Raw genomic sequence first — 20617 nt, forward strand, 5'->3', positions numbered from 1 at the left:
CATATAAACCGTAATAAGATCTGATGAATAAATGTTGATTAAAACAGCGGTTATTGGGCTAAAAATACCAACAATACCAAAGCTGTATCCAGCTTCTCTGCTGCAGCCCGACTGGCAGAAAGAATCGTGCGTGATGATGAAAGATTGACACACATTAGTTTAAAAAATGTGCCGATCTCACAAAAAACAAAAACAAGATCAACGTGTTCGTGTAGACGAATCAATAGATTAAATTATGTGAACATTTCATGAACTGCTGTGAGACTGGGTTGCTAATTTGCATTGTTTTAACAACTAGCACAATTTCAAGCCTTTTTTTAGAAGTCTTCTAAATTCAATTATTAATTAAATTATGAATTCCTGTTATTTCAACTGACAAACCCTGAAACATTAAGTTGAACTTACCCAGCAGCAGCTGCAGAGATGATTCCTCCATTTGAAATTATGGTCATATGAGATCAGATCAATTTTAATTTAATTACATTTTAGTTACAGTATTAAAACATATAAAAGAGTTATCTTGAGACACTTTACAGATAGAGTAGGTCTAGACTACACTGTAATTTACAAAGAACCAACAATTCTAGTAATTCCCCAAGAGCAAGCATTCAGTGTGACAGTGGCGAGGAAAAGCTCCCTTTAGGGAGAAACCTCGGTGGTGAGTAACATATCCGGACATTAACGTCTAACCAGAAACTTCCTCGTCACGTGTGTCACTGATGACGTTTCAGGAAACAGTTTTTTATTTTATATTCGCAGGTCACGAATATATTAGGTAAAAGCAAATGTATAGCCTTTGAAACAGCACACCTCAAAATGAACAAAATAACAGGTTGTGAACAGCTGTTATTAGAATCTCAGTATCATCTAGATCAGTTTTTTTAGGCCAAGGACCCCTAACCTGAAAGAGACAGGGACCCCGGACTACATATACTGTATAGAGTTTTATATTAAACTAGGCCTACCATAATGCGTAGTGTAATCTTTTATGGTGCCCTGCAAAACTAAGCTGCTATTTACATATTCATATATCATCTTTTTAATGTCAAACATACATGTGGAAGGCACAGTAAGTCCATTAGCTTAACTGTATCTGTGGATGGCTACCATAGTGACTAATAGTAATCGTGAAATCAGCTGTTTTTTACCGAATAGGCCATTTTTCTTCTAGAAATGCTAGACATGCTCTTGCATGTACATGGTGAAGTTAAACTCTCAACCTAGTTTTGAAAGGCCTCATCAAAGTGTCACAAGCTTGGTTAGCTGAACAGCTGACTCAGCCCGGGGGGGGGAACAAGCCAAACCCAAAAAGAAAACTATCTCTGTGGTGTATTCCCTGTCATAAAACTGGTCTCCCTCTCAGTCTCAGAGGCCAGGGTTACCTTAGAGGTCCATTAACTGTTAACCAGCGAATTTGTGTTTTTCTATGATGGCGAAGGTACATCCCACTTTACTCTGTCTCTGATAGCTCATTTTTGGGATTCTTGGTATTTCCACCATTTGGCCCATGTGTCAAATTAACTTCAAAGCCCGTGCACTTCCTGGGAGCCTGGGATGGATAAACAACCACAAGACTCTCACCCAGGAATCTGCTGTTTGTGTACGTGTATAAAACCAAATGTCAACAATTAACTTATTGTAAGTTTAGTTATGTACGTAATAGAGCCCGACTGATAAAGGATTTTTAAATGCTCATTTTCAGGTTCATAATTGTATTTAGAGGTTGTACCAGAATAGGTTTACATGGTTTAATTTTATTAAAAAACATCTTTTGTAGTACTGCACATTGCTGCAGCTCGTCATTTCACCCTGTGTGTTGAGCTCTCTGTTTTAGCTACAGAGTGAGGCATCGCATTTCTGTTCCATCTTTGTTGGGAGTCGCACATGCTCAGTAGCTAGGTAAGGACTACATATGCTAGCTAGCTGTTTCTCCAACTTCGGCCTGTACAAGGCAAGATTAGTCGGGAGACTTCTTCTAAATGAGGGCACACTTCCAACTTTATGCGGGAATACGTCGCAGAACAGGGACATGGAAGTAGTTCTATACAATTTATTTTGTAGATTAGGGTGAATTTGTGTGTGTGTTGTAGCAGTGTTTTGCCATTGAGATCGAGCTAGCTAGCTAGCGATAGCATGCTAGCGATAGTGGTTAGCCCCCTATCCACCTCGTCCCGGCTGATGACATAGAAAGCCGTGCAGATTTTGACCAGCTCACCCGGAGACTGAAGGCAGGACACATTCAGAAAGGCCGGTATTAAGGCTGATATTGATACAAGTATTTGGTGATTTAAAACCCCGATATTCTGATATATCGACCGATAAATTTATCTTTTTTAAATCCAGAAACGTGCAACAGAACATAAACAGATTTCCCTAACATTAGTTATTTGTAGTTATTTATGAGTCCTCACTAAAATAATATGATAACGCAGTTTAAAAATTAATGTGTTTCTTTTATTGTCACAACAGAACATCAAAATATATTAAAGTTCTGATAAATAAAACACTCAGAACGTTAAAAGGGTTTTGTCCATTTATCATTACAGTTTTTAATATTCATTTATCTGCTATTATAAATGCAGATACTGAGAGTTGGAAAATGCCTAATGTTGGCTGATAATATCAGCCCGCTGATATATCAGTTGGGCTCTAGTACACTACCGGTCAAAAGTTTTAGAACACCACAATTTTTCCAGGTTTTTATTGAAATTCATGCAGTTCAATGTCTTATTGTACTCTGAAATGAAAGAATAGAACAAACTAGAAAATTCCACAGGACATTTTGACAGTGTGCCTACTACTAGGTACTACTAGGGTTGGTGGTTCGATCCCTGGCCCTGCAGTCCCATGCCCTGAACCCCGAGTTGCCCCGATGCTGGACTGCTAATACGGCAGCCTCAGCCACAGCGTGTGAATGGTGAATGGTTCCTGTTCTATGGTAAAGCACTTTGAGTAGTCGTTAAGACTAGAAAAGCGCTAGATTAAAACAGTCCATTTACATTTACTTGGTGCACATCTGAATAACCCTCGCTAACAGTAAATCAGCTGTTTGACACGGCCAACAGTAAAAGCGTCTCCATAATAGGAGGTGTGTGTGTCAGAACTTGTTGCTAGTGAAGAAGTTGAGGAGGGTCAAACATGTCCATTTAATAATAATTATACCTCTTAAGTTTGATCTGTAATTCAACAACCGTGGGTCCAAATGGCAAAAATATTATCATCACAAGAAAGATAAAGGTCTGGCGAATGCATTGATGTGGTTTTTATGTTTGTGGTGTGAAATATATGGGACACCGAGCAGGTAACAAACAGGGAATCGTCTGTGTCCTTCCTGATATTTTTTTCATCGTTTCTATCCGGCAGTTGGTATGAACAGAGCCAAAAGTTTATTAAGTTACATGTCTGCGACCGGCACAAGATTTCCTACATTTTGACCAACTATGATGTATGAAGAGTGAAAACTGTAGGGGAGAGAGCAATTTGTTGATGTTAAGCGATTTCCTGAAGATTTCCCATTAAAGTCTAAGGGAAATTCTGCACCGTTGTTTGCCGATTTTGTAAAACCGCACGGCAAATATCTTAGAAAAGTAATAGCACACCCTTCCCAATCATTACACACGTTTTGATGTATTTTGTGTGCATGTGTTGGCAACGCTCCGTGACTAGTAGCAGGACAAAAATGTGGTGGAAATAATAATGAGTATGCAGGATAATAGTCAGTGTGCAGCATATCGGCAATAAACAATTTAAGTTAAAAAATAAATCATGAAATCAATTTATAAACCAAAATGTATTCTACATGTTTGACTCATCAAAGTATCCCCCTTTGGCAGATATAACAGCTGAACACACTTCGTGGCATTCTTTCTACAATGGAAATAAAATATTCTTCAGAAAGTTCTTCCCAACTCTGTTGCAGAAGTTTCCATAAATGCGTGGCACTTGTAGGTTGCTTTGCTTTCACTTTTCTCTCCAGTTCATCCCAAACCAGCTCAATGGGGTTTAAGTCTGGTGACTGTGCTGGCCACTCTATGTTTTTAAGCTTACCATCTTGTTCTTTCTTGCTAAAGTAGTTCTGGCATAGCTTGGACTTATGTTTTGGGTCATTATATTGCTGTAGGATGAACCCCTGACCAACTAGGGCATACCAGCGGGTACTGCATGGCGCTGCAAAATGCTGTGGTAAATGGTGCCATAGGAGCTATGCGTTGTTGAGAGACGCGCTCCGCAAGGGGGTAAGCTCGCTTCAGAACTTGAACCTCCTATGCGCCATTTTAATGCTACAAAGCCATCACCTCCGTTAGCATTCCATTGACTGCCATTCATTGGTTCGACGTCACTTTGACAGCGAATAACTTTACATCTGAAGCATTTAAAGACTCTATTTGTCCGTTGTTTATTTCTAAAGAAACACGACAATGTATATAAAAGGCTCCATTACCATGTACCTCACATTATGGCTCCATAGCAGACGTTTTTATAAAAATAGGCTAACGATTGTGTCATAACCATGACTTACTGTCCACAGTAGACAAATTACCGTATAGTACAGGAGAAGCTCACAGGCAGTTTGGACTTACATTAGCTGTTTAAGTTTAATTACTAATTTCAACTTTCAGACAGGTTGCTCCACGTCACATCTACGTCTTCAAGCTCAGTTGGAGGCTGCTCAGTAACGCTCAGCCATCACCGGAAAAGAGCATCTAATATCCTTCACTGGTCTCCGTCCAGAGCAATCAGTAAGATGTTTAAAGTTATATTTGAGCTAATAAGTGCTACACTGTGTGTCATGTTGTTGAATTTCCATGTTATTATCAGCAGTTTTATTGTTAAGTTTGAGTGTGTTTTATATTATCTTTTTATTAGAGGACAGGTCTCCGTGTGAAGTGCCAAATGTAGCAGGGGAAGTTTGTATGTTGTTTAGCTGTCAACTGCACATGCTCAGTAGACAGCTGGTTGACAGAAACAACATGGAGGTGAAGAGTTATCAGGAACACTCTGAGTCCAGCAGAGAGCCACGTGGACTGGGGAGAGGTTCAGATCTGTTCACAGTGTGGAGGGGAAGACAACATGTGTTGATATCAGTATAGTTGCTCACAGGTATTCCACTGTACTGCTGCACTATAGACAGATGTGTTTCTGGCTGTTAAAACTATAGAAACAAACAATACTGTAGATTTTGTCAAGCTTTCTGTTGTAAAGTGGCTATGGGCCTCTCTGTTTTTCATTAGTGTACATGTGGGAACTTTAATAACCTGAATCAACATATGTTGAGCCTTTTGGAAGGCTGCCCTTGAATCCCAGGTCTAACAAAGTCTCCAGAAAGGGCTGCAGCTTCTCTGTGCAGCCTGTACAGAGGTCAGACTGATTTCCTGTAACAGACTGTGCTGTGCAGTTCATATCCACCCACTCACACATGCACCAGCTTGCAGACCAAAGGTACCCACCAACTTTAAAGCAGCATCATACAGAAACAGATCAAGTGAGGGAGAGAACAGGCAATGAGGTCATTATGATAGGAGGAGACACTCCATTGGGTCATCACTACAACATCTGCGCACATTCACAGAGTCTCTGCCATTTTTGGACTGTAAAAGTACAGAGTAGTTCCCTCTGAGTAAATGACAGTATTTGAGTTGCCTACTTGTACTAACAACTCATCACTTACAGCCTGTTTGGGCTTTTTGTTGTTGTAGAATCTCTCTGTGTTCAGCTTTAGGTCTGTTTCTGTCTTCCTGTAAGAGAGTTTGTGTATCCCGGGACGGCTTACCCTGGTATTCTTACCCTAACCCTAACCAATCTCACTCCTCATGCTTAAATTTAACTAACAAAGCGACGAAGGCAGTAAGTATTAGCCAGTCAGAGGCAGAGAAGGGAGGGACATTTGTTTGCCATCATAGGAAATAAACACTTCCTCCGAGTTCTGACCTGTTATTATAAATAATTCATAGAATTCATTCAAGAATTAATTCATGACTTATTTTGCTACTTCACTTTAGTCATTTGTAATCTTCAAATGTGAAGCATGCAGTTGTGACCTTTGACTTGAGTCAAAGGTCACAACTGCAAAGAGCCTCTCTGTGTGGATCATTTGGACTAAACACAGATGGAATCAGCTCTCAGATCATCTTTATTTCTATATTCTAACACTAGATAGTTTATTATGCATCAAGGTGTTTCGGATTGAGTGGATGTGTTTTAGTTTTAAATATTTGTCTTGTTAGAACCAGTTCAGCGTCATTGTTGTGTCTGTGGCAGAAGAACCTAAATGTGACATGTTTTGCATTCAGACAGAATAACTTGTTGGAACTGATCCAAGAAACACAGAAACATGTTTACTTGCAGACAAACTGCTGATCAGACAGGAAACAGATACACTGTCACTCGTAAATGAAAGCCTTCCCAGTGAAATGCTCCTCTGGAGAAAAGTGTGAAAGCTGCCTCCTGTTGGCTCTCTGACTGCATTACATCATGCTTTCTTTCTTCTCAAAGCCTCAGCACATGATTGGCTCAATGTTCACACCATCAGATCATATTTATTTATTAAAATGGTAGACTTTATTATATATGTATGCATGTGGGGATTAATTTAACACTCCAGGGTGAAAAGGTAACATCTACCTTGATTGGCTTAAAGGAGAACCTTCGGGCAAGTTTTACGTTAATCTTGATTGCTTTATGTATATAAGTACTGTCGATAGCAAAAAACGATCCGAATCGCTGCTAGCAACATGGAGCTGCTGCAGCTAATGTCGAGCTCCCACTCAGCTAAAACGGCAGTTATGAGGGCATAAGATAAAGAGTGCCCTTTGTGCCTCTTAACAGACACAAAATGCAATTAAAATGTCTGTGCAACATGAACAGGGCCCTTACATGACAACAAGATGCATTTAGCAACTTAGCCATTGTTTAAATTCACCTACCCTCTTAGCTGCTAGCTGCCGTCTGGGATGAGTGAGTGTGTTCAGCCAGGCTCTGGTAATAATCATACGCCAGCAGTTCCATGTGTATTTGTAGCATATTGTATGCATTTGTGTGCCGTTGTTGGAATATGCCTCTCTGCAGTGGTGAATTGTGTGGTAGTTTCCTTAGCCAGGCTAGCAGCCCTGACCGGCATCCTTCTACTTCCTCCCGCCTCCCTCGCGCGGCAGGCCGACAACAATCCACAGGCGCCCGCTGGTCTGGTGGAGGTCCTCCAGAGGACAGTTCATGCTATGCGCGAAATTTTGAAGTTTATTCCCCCCTCATCAATAGGTAATTGAGCACTGAAGTGATCCTATCAGTGACTATGTAACTACACGGAAACAGACCAAATGATGCCTGTTTCTTGTAATACTATTACGAATAGCGTTATTGAAGATTAGCTCTAGCTCCATAGTTACGTTACTCCAAGCTTCTTTCCAAAAAACAAACCCTAAAATTGCCCCACCCACACCTGAACACCTCTGTTTTTCACTTTTTATACATTACGCTCCTTTTTTTTTTTTTTTTGTAAAAAAACAACCTTCTCCGGGGCCCTGCCCGCGCCCCCCCCTCCTCTTTTTTTTTTTTTTTTTTATTATCAAGTAGATTTTTTTTTTTTTTTTTTTTGTTTTAATTTTTTTTTTTATATTATTCTATAACCCACACACCCCCCTCTTCTATTTTTGAGGGGGAAATAAACTTCAATATTTCGCCGTGAAAGCATGAACTGCCCTCTGGAGGACCTCCACCAGACCAGCGGGCCTGTGGATTGTTGTCGGCGCGCGAGGCGAGGAGGCGGAGGAAGTAGAAGGATGCCGCCCGGGGCTGCTAGCCTGGCTAAGGAAACTACCACACAATTCGCCACTGCAGAGACTCATATTCACCAACGACAGCACACAAAATGGATATATATGCTACAAATACACATGGAACTGCTGCGTGATGATTATTACCAGAGCCTGGCTGAACACACTCACTCATCCCAGACGGCAGCTAGCAGCTAAGAGGGTAGGTGAATTTAAACAATGGCTAAACGAATCTTGTTGTCATGTAAGGGCCCTGTTCATGTTGCACAGACATTTTAATTGCATTTTGTGTCTGTTAAAGGGCACAAAGGCACTCTTTATCTTATGCCCTCATAACTGCCGTTTTAGCGAGTAGGGGAGCTCGGCATTAGCTGCAGCAGCTCCGTTTTGCTAGCACCGATTCGCGTCTTTTTTTGCTATCGACAGTACTCATATACATATAGCGATCAAGATTACTGTAAAAATTGCCCGGAGTTCTCCTTTAAAGGCCTAAAATGCCCAAAAATAATCTTAAAAAGAGCTCGTCTTAACCCAGTGAGTTTACCCAGAGAGACCTGCAGTCACTACTGAGAGTCCTGGCATCACGTTGTCGGCGAACTCGTTCAGGCCTCCTGTTTCCACTTAAACAGGCACCATAAATCGGACGTGCCGGATATGACATCATTTTAACGTTCACGATGTCGAAGCGCCACCTTGGATTCGTCCAGTGTAAAAAAACTTTATGTTCCAATGCACCAACCTTCTGATCGGCAGGCAACCACTCTACCACTGAGCAACAGCCACCCCGAAAAACAACTCTAGATGTAAAAAAAATGAAATTGGCCAAGACATCGGAAAAAGCTTCAAACGTCAAAAAGCCCCAAAAGTGTCAAAAGACGACCAAAAAGTGTGAAAAAAAAAGTTTTCCTTTTGACCCAGAATGGAAAAAGCTGTGTGGTGCGACAGGTAGACAACATCGGGTTAACTATGTTGTGTTTGAAGGGTTGTAGTTTGTTACATTTTACATCACGTCAAATGTTACTGAGGGGACAAACAGGAAGTAAAAAACTCTCTGATGTTGTTTTGGAACGTACCAAACTAACTCAAATCAAAAGGTTATTTTAGTCACTTTTTGATTATTTTTTTTTGCTCGCATCAAATTAAAGTACTTTGATTTAATTAACACACACACACACACACTCAGACACACACACACACACACACACACACACAGGAACTCAGCACACACACACACACACACACACAGACAGACAGACAGACACACACACACGACACACAGACACACACACACACGCACACACAGACAGACAGACAGACAGAGACACACACATACAAACAAACAAACAGACAGACAGACAAGTGTGTGTTAATAGAGACATGATTGTGGAGGATGTAGTGTGTGCTAACCCACTGACAGGTGTTTCCATTATTTTGTCCAACCCATTAATATCAATGACCTAAATAACTTAAGTAAACAGGAACACAAATTGTACTTTATATATTGCAGCACTTGTTTTTATTTATGTTAAAGGTGACAGTCTGTTCGTCCTACTCTGACTGAATGTCCCAGATCTGACAAGGTGCTCAGACAGGAATGCAGATTCAGGGTGTGTCTGACACAATTAGAGAACGTTTGCCATGAAGGCTTCCTTCTAGCCGCCGCTGCAGTCAGATTTTACAACCTGAGAGTAAACCTGTATATATAATGGCAGTTTTTCATGCCTCCTGACAGCAGCAGCTCTCTCCCAGTTCTCATGGATATATTAATGCTCCTATTGTTCCTTCAGATCCTCCCACTTCTGACACAGACAGCCCACCTGACAGTGAACCTGTGTATATATCGCGGCAGTATTCCTTGCCTCATTCAGCAGCAGACCTCTCTCAGCTCTCATGGATATATTACAGTTTTTTCGATTGCTAAAACGACAGTGGGCACAACTGGAGTCACATGTGCAAAACTCTAACTACAGTCTGCACATCAGCAGTTCATATGGACCAAACTCTAGTTCATTTTTTCATTGCTTGAACACAGTTTTCAAAACTCTACACACTTATCCCATGACTTTAACCACAACATGCACAACACTGTAGATTTACAGCACTTTGTTCAAATGCTAACACACTGCTGTCAAAACTGTTAACCACACATTCAAAACAGAATAGATTTCAGTCTGGTGCCTATCAAACACTGCTGATTGCAATTTTAGCTGAAAGCCTAAGCAAGTGTCTTATTTTAGACTAGTTAGTGAACATATACGGTATTTATACAGAGAAAGCTCAGAAAGTCTTTTTTGTATACAAACACCAAATAAGAATGAAACAATTCTACACTGTACTGTTTGAGAGAAACAGGTAAAAGAGCAAAGATACCAATATGTCCAGGTAAGATGTCTGAGGTTATGTACCGCGCTATAAAAAAGTGAAAAACACTAAATCTTTACAATAGTCAAACTGTGTTCTTACTGTTTTTCAGAAAGTAATGGAGGTGAAAGAAACACCACATTCATTTGTATTTAGAGATGATGCAGACATCCAATGTGATGAAGAAAACTTGCCACATGATGCTGGAGAGAGGCAGGATTAGTCACACTATTCTTTGTTACTGTTATGTACCTTTAGTTTTTTTTCCCCAGTAATTCCATAAATTACTAGAGACAAAATACTTTATTGAAGAAAACTGCTGATTTTCATTCCTTCTTGTTTACCTTATGTAAAAATTGGTATGCTATACAATCTATATTTTTTCCTTAAATAAACTGTTGAGTAGTGTCAAGTCACTCAAATTGTTCAAACTGTAAAGATGAGAAAGTTTGTAATTTCTGTATTGGTGTTTGATGCTAGTGTTTTTACCCTCAGTGTGTTCTGAGTGACAGTGTGTGTTATCTCAGTGAGGCCTGCGCATACTGTTTGAGACGTGTGTTAAGAGTTGTGTTGCTTTGAATGAGTTTTGCAGGTGATGTGAACTGTTTAGCTCAGGTGACTGTAGGTAGTGCAGACTGTAGTTTGAGTTTTGCACATGTGACTCCAGTTGTGCCCACTGTTGTTTAGCAATCGAAAAAACTGTAATGCTCCTGGTGTTACTTCTGTCTGCAGCAGCTTCTGGTAATTTGAGAAGATTGTGAGAAGACTCATGTGTTTTTTGGTGTTTTAACAAAAAGTGTAACATACCTATTTTTCATGTGATATTTCAAAATGTAGAACTATATGAAGAATTGAGTAATGTCATTAAATTATCATTAACAATTGTTGTATTTGACTTTTTCAGTTAATGAGAGAGAGAGAGAGAGAGAGTCTTTTCCCTGAGGTCGTTTTAGAGATGGTCATTTATACGCTGCTGTGCTTCTGAAGTCTTTAGATCTGAATCATTGTTGAATTTCCTTTTTATTCACTCTGTATGTTTTATGCTTACAGTGCCTTGCGAAAGTATTCGGCCCCCTTGAACGTTTCGACCTTTTCCCACATTTCAGGCCTCAAACATAAAGATATAAAACTGTAATTTTTTGTAAAGAATCAACAACAAGTGGGTCCCAATTATGAAGTGGGCACGAAATTCATTGGCTATTTCAAACTTTTTAACAAATAAAAACTGAAAAAGTGGGCGTGCAAAATTATTCAGCCCCTTTACTTTCAGTGCAGCAAACTCTCTCCAGAAGTTCAGTGAGGATCTCTGAATGATCCAATGTTGACCTAAATGACTAATGATGATAAATAGAATCCAGCTGTGTGTAATCAAGTCTCCGTATAAATGCACCTGCTCTGTGATAGTCTCAGAGGTCCGTGTAAAGCGCAGAGAGCATCAAGAAGAACAAGGAACACACCAGGCAGGTCCGAGATACTGTTGTGGAGAAGTTTAAAAGCCGGATTGGATACAAAAAGATTTCCCAAGCTTTAAACATCCCAAGGAGCACTGTGCAAGCGATAATATTGAAATGGAAGGAGTATCAGACCACTACAAATCTATGAAGACCCGGCCGTCCCTCTAAACTTTCAGCTCATACAAGGAGAAGACTGATCAGAGATGCAGCCAAGAGGCCCATGATCACTCTGGATGAACTGCAGAGATCTACAGCTGAGGTGGGAGACTCTGTCCATAGGACAACAATCAGTCGCGTATACTGCACAAATCTGGCCTTTATGGAAGAGTGGCAAGAAGAAAGCCATTTCTTAAAGATATCCATAAAAGTGTCGTTTAAAGTTTGCCACAAGCCACCTGGGAGACAAACCAAACATGTGGAAGAAGGTGCTGTGGTCAGATGAAACCAAAATCGAACTTTTTGGCAACAATGCAAAACGTTATGTTTGGCGAAAAGCAACACAGCTCATCACCCTGAACACACCATCCCCACTGTCAAACATGGTGGTGGCAGCATCATGGTTTGGGCCTGCTTTTCTTCAGCAGGGACAGGGAAGATGGTTTAAAATTGATGGGAAGATGGATGGAGCCAAATACAGGACCATTCTGGAAGAAAACCTGATGGAGTCTGCAAAAGACCTGAGACTGGCGGAGATTTGTCTTCCAACAAGACAATGATCCAAAACATAAAGCAAAATCTACAATGGAATGGTTCACAAATAAACATATCCAGGTGTTAGAATGGCCAAGTCAAAGTCCAGACCTGAATCCAATCGAGAATCTGTGGAAAGAACTGAAAACTGCTGTTCCAAACGCTCTCCATCCAACCTCACTGAGCTCGAGCTGTTTTGCAAGGAGGAATGGGCAAAAATGTCAGTCTCTCAATGTGCAAAACTGATAGAGACATACCCCAAGCGACTTACAGCTGTAATCGCAGCAAAAGGTGGCGCTACAAAGTATTAACTTAAGGGGGCTGAATAATTTTGCCGCCCAATATTTCAGTTTTTATTTGTTTAAAAGGTTTGAAATATCCAATAAATTTCGTTCCACTTCATGATTGTGTCCCACTTGTTGTTGATTCTTCACAAAAAATTACAGTTTTATATCTTTATGTTTGAGGCCTGAAATGTGGCAAAAGGTCGAAAAGTTCAAGGGGGGCGAATACTTTGCAAGGCACTGTATATGTAAATCACTGTTTTGGCCAAAATGAGTATTACAACAACAAAACACATAGTGTCCTATTTTAACAATCCAATTCACACACACACACACGCACACACAGAGAGAGAGCACACACACACACACACACACACAGAGACACACAGACACACACAAACACACACACACCAACACAGACACCACACACACACACACAGACAGACACACTCATTAGACGATGCTTTAAAATGACTAGCAATCAAGTGAGGAACTTGAATGACATTGTACCGACATAGCTAGTTACACGTTAGCTGCGATGTATGGGTTTCCATCGTTAAGACGCTCAATAAACGATGCTTCCAAATGACCCGCGAACAACTGAGGAACTAGTAATGCATCTAACTGACTAGCTAACTTGCTGCGATGTTTAGCTAGAGGTTGCTAACAAGGTTGGTTAGGGTGGTGGATAGTCTGGGTAAAACCCTGACGAACTTCAGGCAAATTCTGAGATTTGCTCTGCAAGTCCGTCTGGCCAAGAGCCCATTCAAACCCATTTCCATTTTTTCCATATTGAGGCACCAATCACAACCGTTGAGGAGGGCTCTACACCAATCACAACCGTTGAGGCGGGCTTTACACCAATCACAACCACTGAGGCAGGCTTTACACCAATCACAACCGTTGAGGAAGGCTCTACACCAATCACAACCGTTGAGGCGGGCTTTACACCAATCACAACCGTTGAGGCAGGCTTTACACCAATCACAACCGTTGAGGCGGGCTTTACACCAATCACAACCGTTGGAGGCGGGCTTTACACCAATCACAACCACTGAGGCAGGCTTTACACCAATCACAACCGTTGAGGCGGGCTCTACACCAATCACAACCGTTGAGGCGTGGCTTTACACCAATCACAACCGTTGAGGAGGGCTCTTCACCAATCACAACCGTTGAGGCGGGCTTTACACCAATCACAACCACTGAGGCCGGCTTTACACCAATCACAACCGTGAGGCGGGCTCTACACCAGTCACAACCGTTGAGGAGGGCTCTACACCAATCACAACCGTTGAGGCCGGGCTTTACACCAATCACGGCGCAGAGCGCTTCTTGTTTACATTCAACATGGCGGCCACCGGCGCAGCCACCCGTTGATGTCGCAGTCTCTGTTACGTCACCCAGATCGTTGATCTGATTGGTTGAAGGACTATCCAATGCGCTCCAGAGGCCTTTGAGTGGCGTCCATTGGTGGCACCCTTCAGAAATGGGCTGTGAATGAACCTTTCCACAACTGAGACGGTCTGGTGCCAACCAGGCTAGGTGGTGGATGAGTAAAACACAGGACTTTCACCCAGCAGAGCTGGGACCGTGTCCCGCGTGTGGAGTTTGTCAACTGTTGTTTTTAGTTTTACTAAAGCCTTCCCCAATGTTCTTGTCCAAAACCCAACCGTTTGTGGTTTTACGCGTGAGACGTAGTTCTCGTGATAACACGGCAAGTGGCGTGTGTGTTTACGTCCGCTGTGTACAGCGTAGACATACACGCGGACAGCTCAAAATGCGTACAGATAACACGCCACTTGGCTTAAGTGAAAGTGGTGTGTATGTTTACACAAAGTCATGATGTCATGTTGATATTTGCAGTGTTACACCTGATGGAGGTCTTTAGAAGTACCATGACTTTTATTGATTACTATTGTTTATTATTGTTTTTCAGGAGACCTTGTGGTACCAGTGCCCCCTGGAGATGATGTCATTCTGCCATTTCAGGCTGATGATCCCTCCATCAGCGTTGTAGAGTGGAGCAGACCTGACCTGGAGCCAGATATCGTCCTCTTATACAGAGATGGATACCTGGAGCCAACCTACCAGCATCCATCCTTTAAGGACAGGGTGGAGCTGGTGTACAGAGATTTGAAGGACGGAGACGTTTCTTTAATTCTGAAGAATGTGAGAAGACACGATGCTGGAACATACGAGTGTGGAGTTAAAACCGATGATACTGACCAAATCAGAATCATCAGAATCATCAGAACCATCCGTCTGCAGGTCACAGAGCCAGCAGGTGAGGTAGTCTCTCTCCGTGAGTGTTTCTGAGTATCAGGTTGTAGCTGCAGCTCCTCTAGAGTCTCCCATGATGAGTTGGTCCCAGAGAGTCAGACAGAGAGAGAATCAGTTCTGATCATCTCAACATTTAGAGAATATTTTACTCCTCGTAAAAGTGCTGGAAGAAAAGTTACCTTAAACCTAAAGTACTCAAATAACAACACAATGACTCGATAATTGACACTTGAAAAATGTTCTTATAAAAGTAAAAAATAAGTCACAATGGTTTGATCGATGATAATTTCAGATATCTAAAACATCATTCTTCCTCTCCAGAAACATTTTAGAAATCTGAAAACAGAATTCTTATGAAGAACTTCAATTTCAGTTACAGTTTAGGTGTTGCTAGTCATGATTTAAATTTCAGAAAATGTTATTAAATATCTGATATACATTTTCACTATTACAAATGTAAAATTAACTACAATTAGAATTATGACTAGAAGATAAGATATAATGTATTAATCCCACACTGGGGAAATTCTACAGCAGCTCAAAACACATCAGAATAACACAAATACACATTAAATAGACTTTTTTTGGGATATCTGAAATTGAAAGCCGTGAATAACAAAAGTGACGTCATTTGTCCTAGGAAGAATGATGATATGTTCTTTTGACTAAGAAGAATTAAAATATGCATATCTGCAATATATATCCAGTATAGCTACTTAATGTTAATATGGGGTACTTTCCATAAAAATCATCTCTCAATGCAAATCAAACTAGCTATTAGGCTAACTGACATAAAAATCCATGCCAATCTCTAGGTATGGTGAAGGGTATGTGATGATGTGGGGGGTATGGTGAAGGGTATGTGATGATGATGTGGGGGGCTATTTTAATTCCAAAGGCAAGGGAACTTTATCAGGATGCATAGTATTCTGGATCCATGAAATAACTGATCTTTAACAATAAACATCTGCCTGCCTCTATGGGAATTTAACATAGGGGTGTACTGACTTATGCCCCTGTATTTTAAGGAAGAACATTTATTTATTTACGATTAGAGCCCGACCGATATATCAGCGCGCTGATATCATCGGCCGATATTAGACATTATTGAAACTATCCTTATCAGCATTTCTAATGGCCGATGAATGAATATTAAAAAAAATGAAATAAAAACGGACAAAATCACCTGTTCTGAGTGTTGGCGTATGAAGTCTGTCCACCAGAGGGCCTCTACAGCGCCCTGTTGTTTAACCCTTTACGTTTCATATCTTAAGTTTGTATTTTTATACATTTTATTTATCAGAACTTCAATATATTTTGATGTTCTGTTGTGACAATAAAACCAACAAGTTTATTTTTGAACTGCGTTATATTATTTTAGTGAGGACTCATAAATAACAACAACTAACTAATGTTAGGGAAATCTGTTTTTAAGTTTTGTAACACGTTTCTGGATTTAAAAATATATATCGGCCAATATATTGGAATATATCGAATTTTTAAATCACCAAATATTTGTATCGATATCGGAATTAAAAATCCATTATCGGTCAGGCTCTATTACATACATAACTAAACTTACAAAAAGTTATTTGTTGACCTTTGGTTTTACACAGTACACAAACAGTGTATCAACACCTCAGTTTACACCAAAACAGACCAAATAGCAGATCAGCACATGACCTCACACCCACAGCAGTAATGATAATCATGTTGTATATAATACAGCACATGAGAAAACAGTCAGGTGTTAAGAGCTCTGGGAACTTCAGCGGCCATAGCTTTATGAGCAGCTGTTGGAATAACATGACTTCTTATTATTAATATTAGTTTATTATTGTTTTTCAGATCTGATTGTGGTAACAGTGTACCCAGGAGATGATGTCATTCTGCCATGTCGGGCTGCTGATCCCTCCATCAGTGCTCTAGAGTGGACCAGACCTGACCTGGAGCCAGAGTACGTCGTCTATTACAGCGATGGACACTTGGATCCAACCTACCAGCATCCATCCTTTAAGGACAGGGTGGGCCTGGTGGACAGAGACCTGAAGGACGGGTATGTGTCTTTAATTCTGAAGAATGTGATCAGACACGACGCTGGAACATACAAAGTGTCGAGTTGCATCAGATGATTCAAGACGTAGAAAGAGAGCCAACATTGACTCTGAATGTCACTGAATGAACTCTACTGTTAAATCAATGTAATTTAGGTTGAACGGCTCACTGTGTTTCCGCATGGAGGATTATTACTAGCGCACAAGAGGTTTGCGCTTCTGCGGACACAAACACAAGCACAGACAGTATATAAAACACAAGATTGACGGCCCAGATTACAAAATGAAGGAAGACAAAAATAGCGAGGGTCTAAGAGAAGAGACAGGCGAGAAAACGACAGAAAGTTTGGGATCATTTTAAGCTGCAAACATGCTGCTACATTCCCTCAGTAGAAAACACCCAGTGTACTCATCCATTCCACGGAGTAAACCCGACACGGGTAGCTAACATCTGCTGCTCTCTGTTAACACAATTAGCCTACAGCATGCTACTCTGCTAATAGCGATGTTTTACACAACTAGCCTACAGCATGCTACTCTGCTAACAGCGATGTTTTACACAACTAGCCTACAGCATGCTACTCTGCTAACAGCGATGTTTTACACAACTAGCCTACAGCATGCTACTTTGCTAACAGCGATGTTTTACCAACAAGCTAAAACGAAAGCTGTCGGTTTGTAGTCTAACTGTTTATTAGTTTGCTTCTAATCTTTGGAAATTTAGCTGCTGCCGGTTCAAACCGTCTCATCCCCCAGCATGGCTACTTAATGTGCATGTGAATGACGTCATCATGCATTCTTTATTCTTTCTCCTCACCGTAGATATATCTATGCTCCTCCCTGTGTTTTAGGCTTCTGAAAATGTGTCCCCCAGAACAGTGTAGTTGAATAGCCCTGCTGTAAGCTTCGTACAGTCACATTTACCCTCAGGTCAGTGAACAGTTCTTTTGCATATCCAGTGCAAAGAGCCAGAGGCAAGAAGGGGAATGGGGTGAAAAATATTAACATTTGAGCCACCAAAATGTACTATTGTAATGTATTTGTTTTTAAGGGTCTTGGATCTTGGCAATAAAAATGTTGCTTTTTCTAAAGAAGGAAACCTGTCTTTTGTATATATACAAGCGACAGGTTTCCTTTTTAGTAAACCGCAATAGTAAATATTTACTATTGCTGTTTACTAAGTATTTCTTACTAAGTATTTCTTATCCGATTACTCGATTAATCGATGGAATAATTGGTAGAATATTCGATTACTAAAATAATCGATAGCTGCAGCCCTACTAATATGTTTTATTATCTTCAGGTTCAAACAGCGGACACTCCAAGGATGGACAATCAATGAATGATGTCCCTGGTGATGGAAACTCCTCTCCTGTAGGCCGAAACCTTGGACTGGCAGCAGGTGGACTGGTTCTTGTTGCTGTTGTTGGTGTCCTGATATATAAAAGACGTGAGGACAAGAGATCAGGACCACCTGCTCATGATGATGATGGTGATGAAGCATCGGCCCGGTTAGTTCATCTAAAACTCCCAGAGCTCTTTACACCTGACTGTTTTCTCATGTGCTGTATATACAACATGATTATCATTACTGCTGTGGGTGTAAGGTCATGTGCTGATCTGCTATTTGGTCTGTTTGCCCCCATCATGTGTGTGTGTATGTGTTTGTGTGTGTGTGGGGGTCTCGGTATCTGAGTCTGAGATCCTCTAGGGTCTCCCATGATGAGATGGTCCCAGAGGACGGTCAGACTAAGAGATTTAGTTTAAATTATCTTTACCTTTAGAGAACTACAACTAACATTCATGTTACTCAACACCGCTGAGAGACTTACTTCACGGCGGGGGCTGGCCGCTGGTTCTGAGGGCTGTCTGCCGAGGATACACCGTAACCTGTAGTTACATTTGTTGAGAGGTGACGTCAGACTCGGTATCTCCTCATACCTCCGTATGTAGCCACGCAGTTGATTTTAACACAGAAACATAAAATGACCTTTAGGGTGAGAGACACTGACTATGAAAGAGATCAGATCTAATATTAAACAACATTTACTGAAGATCCAGCAGGTGAGTGAGTCTCTCTCAGTGAGTTTTTCTGAGTATCAGGTTGTAGCTGCAGTTTCTAACATCAGAGAGGATGAAAGCTGCTCCACTATCCACACATCTACTGACTCATATGTTTTATTATCTTCAGGTTCTAAGGATGGAAACCATGTATTGCATAAAAGACATTAGAACAAGAGATCAGGACAACCTGCTGGTGATGATGATGATGCATCAGCCGATAAGTTCATCTGACATCTCCCAGAGCTCTTAATACCTGACGCTTTTCTCATGTGCTGTAAATACAACATGCTTTTACTGCTGTGGGTGTAAGGTCATGTACTGATCTGCTATGTGGTCTGTTTGACCCTATTGTGGTGGAGGGGTCTGTGTACCTGAGTCTGGGATCTGTCAGGAGCTCACAGGACCAGAGCACCCACCAAATATCTTCTAATCAGGTGTAGAGAGCTCTTCATAATGTCATCTGTTTGGGTGTTTTGGTAATAATATATTATTATGGATGGAGGGAATTTGAAATGCTTGTTTTCTACTCGGCCATATAAAGCCCAATGTGCCTTCTTTCTTCCAGCTAATGATTTAATATCATTGAATGGTTTAAACTGAGGCGTTGATGACATTGTGAATATTGTTGTTATTGTAATTATAAAATCATCTGATGCAGCTCAGAATATCTCAGGGGACATAGAGGACGAGTCTGTCTCTAAATAAGACCTTAAACTGGATTTATTATCTATGAAATAGAATTATATGATGTTTCCAAAGGAAATGTTATGAAATGTGAACTATACCAAAGTGATGATCTTTGAAATCAGTTGATTATTATTTAATATGAATCAATGGATGAAATAATAATGGATCGAGACATGAAGGAAGTTGATAACTCAGTTTTAACATTCAGATACATTAATGGGCTTTAAACTGTTTTACGCTATAAATACTTTATATTTAGATTCTCAGAGTTGTTACTTTTATATATTCATTGTGTGCGTTTTTATTCTTTGAATACAAATAAAGCCGCCCAAATATCAACCTCATATTGTGTGTGTGTTATATTCGAGTGAATGTTCCTAGGTTCACTATGATCCCCGAGCAAGAACACCCCCAGAAAACCTTTTTTCACCTGGGTCTAACATTGGGAGAGTATAGAGTAGGCGTTATCAGCTGAATAGTTTAGCGGGAGGTGATCGGACCCACGTTATGTCTTCGAATATTCCCCACTAATACGTTCGAAATGATACAACGCTTCAAAGTAGTACAAATAGGTTATGCTCTCATAAACGATGGATTGGAAAGTTTGTAAGTACACCAGAAGTTTATGTAAATAACACTTGCCTGCGCTTGCTTCTGCTCTCTGCTGTTGTTGTTGCTGCTGTAAGATCGAGTTGTCCGCCGTCTACAAAATTACAACACGAAAAGAGATGCAACAAAAAAATTTATTAATTTAACTTTTTAAAGTGCTGTAGTATAACTAGCAGGAGACGTAATAATTGGAGGTAAGTTTGGAGACATTACCTTATTTAATCATTGAATTAATAAATATTTTGTTGTATCTCTTTCGGAGTAGTAATTTGTAGACGGCCCTAAGCACTCTCGCCAACTGCTAGGCAGCAGCAGCAGCAACAGAGAGCAGAGAGAGCAGGCAAGTGTTCATAAACTTCTGG

At 40.6% G+C, this 20617-nt stretch overlaps 1 protein-coding gene across 1 annotated transcript in view; it reads left to right on the plus strand.

Annotated features, from left to right (window-relative positions):
* Positions 1–19093, plus strand: part of LOC120572615 (polymeric immunoglobulin receptor-like) — a gene marked incomplete at its 5' end in the record, with an annotated part of 88574 nt that extends 69481 nt beyond the window's left edge. The window contains 3 exons of the mRNA XM_039821936.1: positions 14501–14845; positions 18199–18406; positions 19087–19093. Coding sequence (XP_039677870.1) covers positions 14501–14845; positions 18199–18406; positions 19087–19093 — 560 coding nt within the window. The remainder of the gene's footprint in view (positions 1–14500; positions 14846–18198; positions 18407–19086) is intronic.
* Between the last annotated feature and the right edge of the window lie 1524 nt (positions 19094–20617).

This window comes from Perca fluviatilis, chromosome 14 (assembly GCF_010015445.1).
Source record: "Perca fluviatilis chromosome 14, GENO_Pfluv_1.0, whole genome shotgun sequence".
NCBI lineage: Eukaryota > Metazoa > Chordata > Actinopteri > Perciformes > Percidae > Perca > Perca fluviatilis.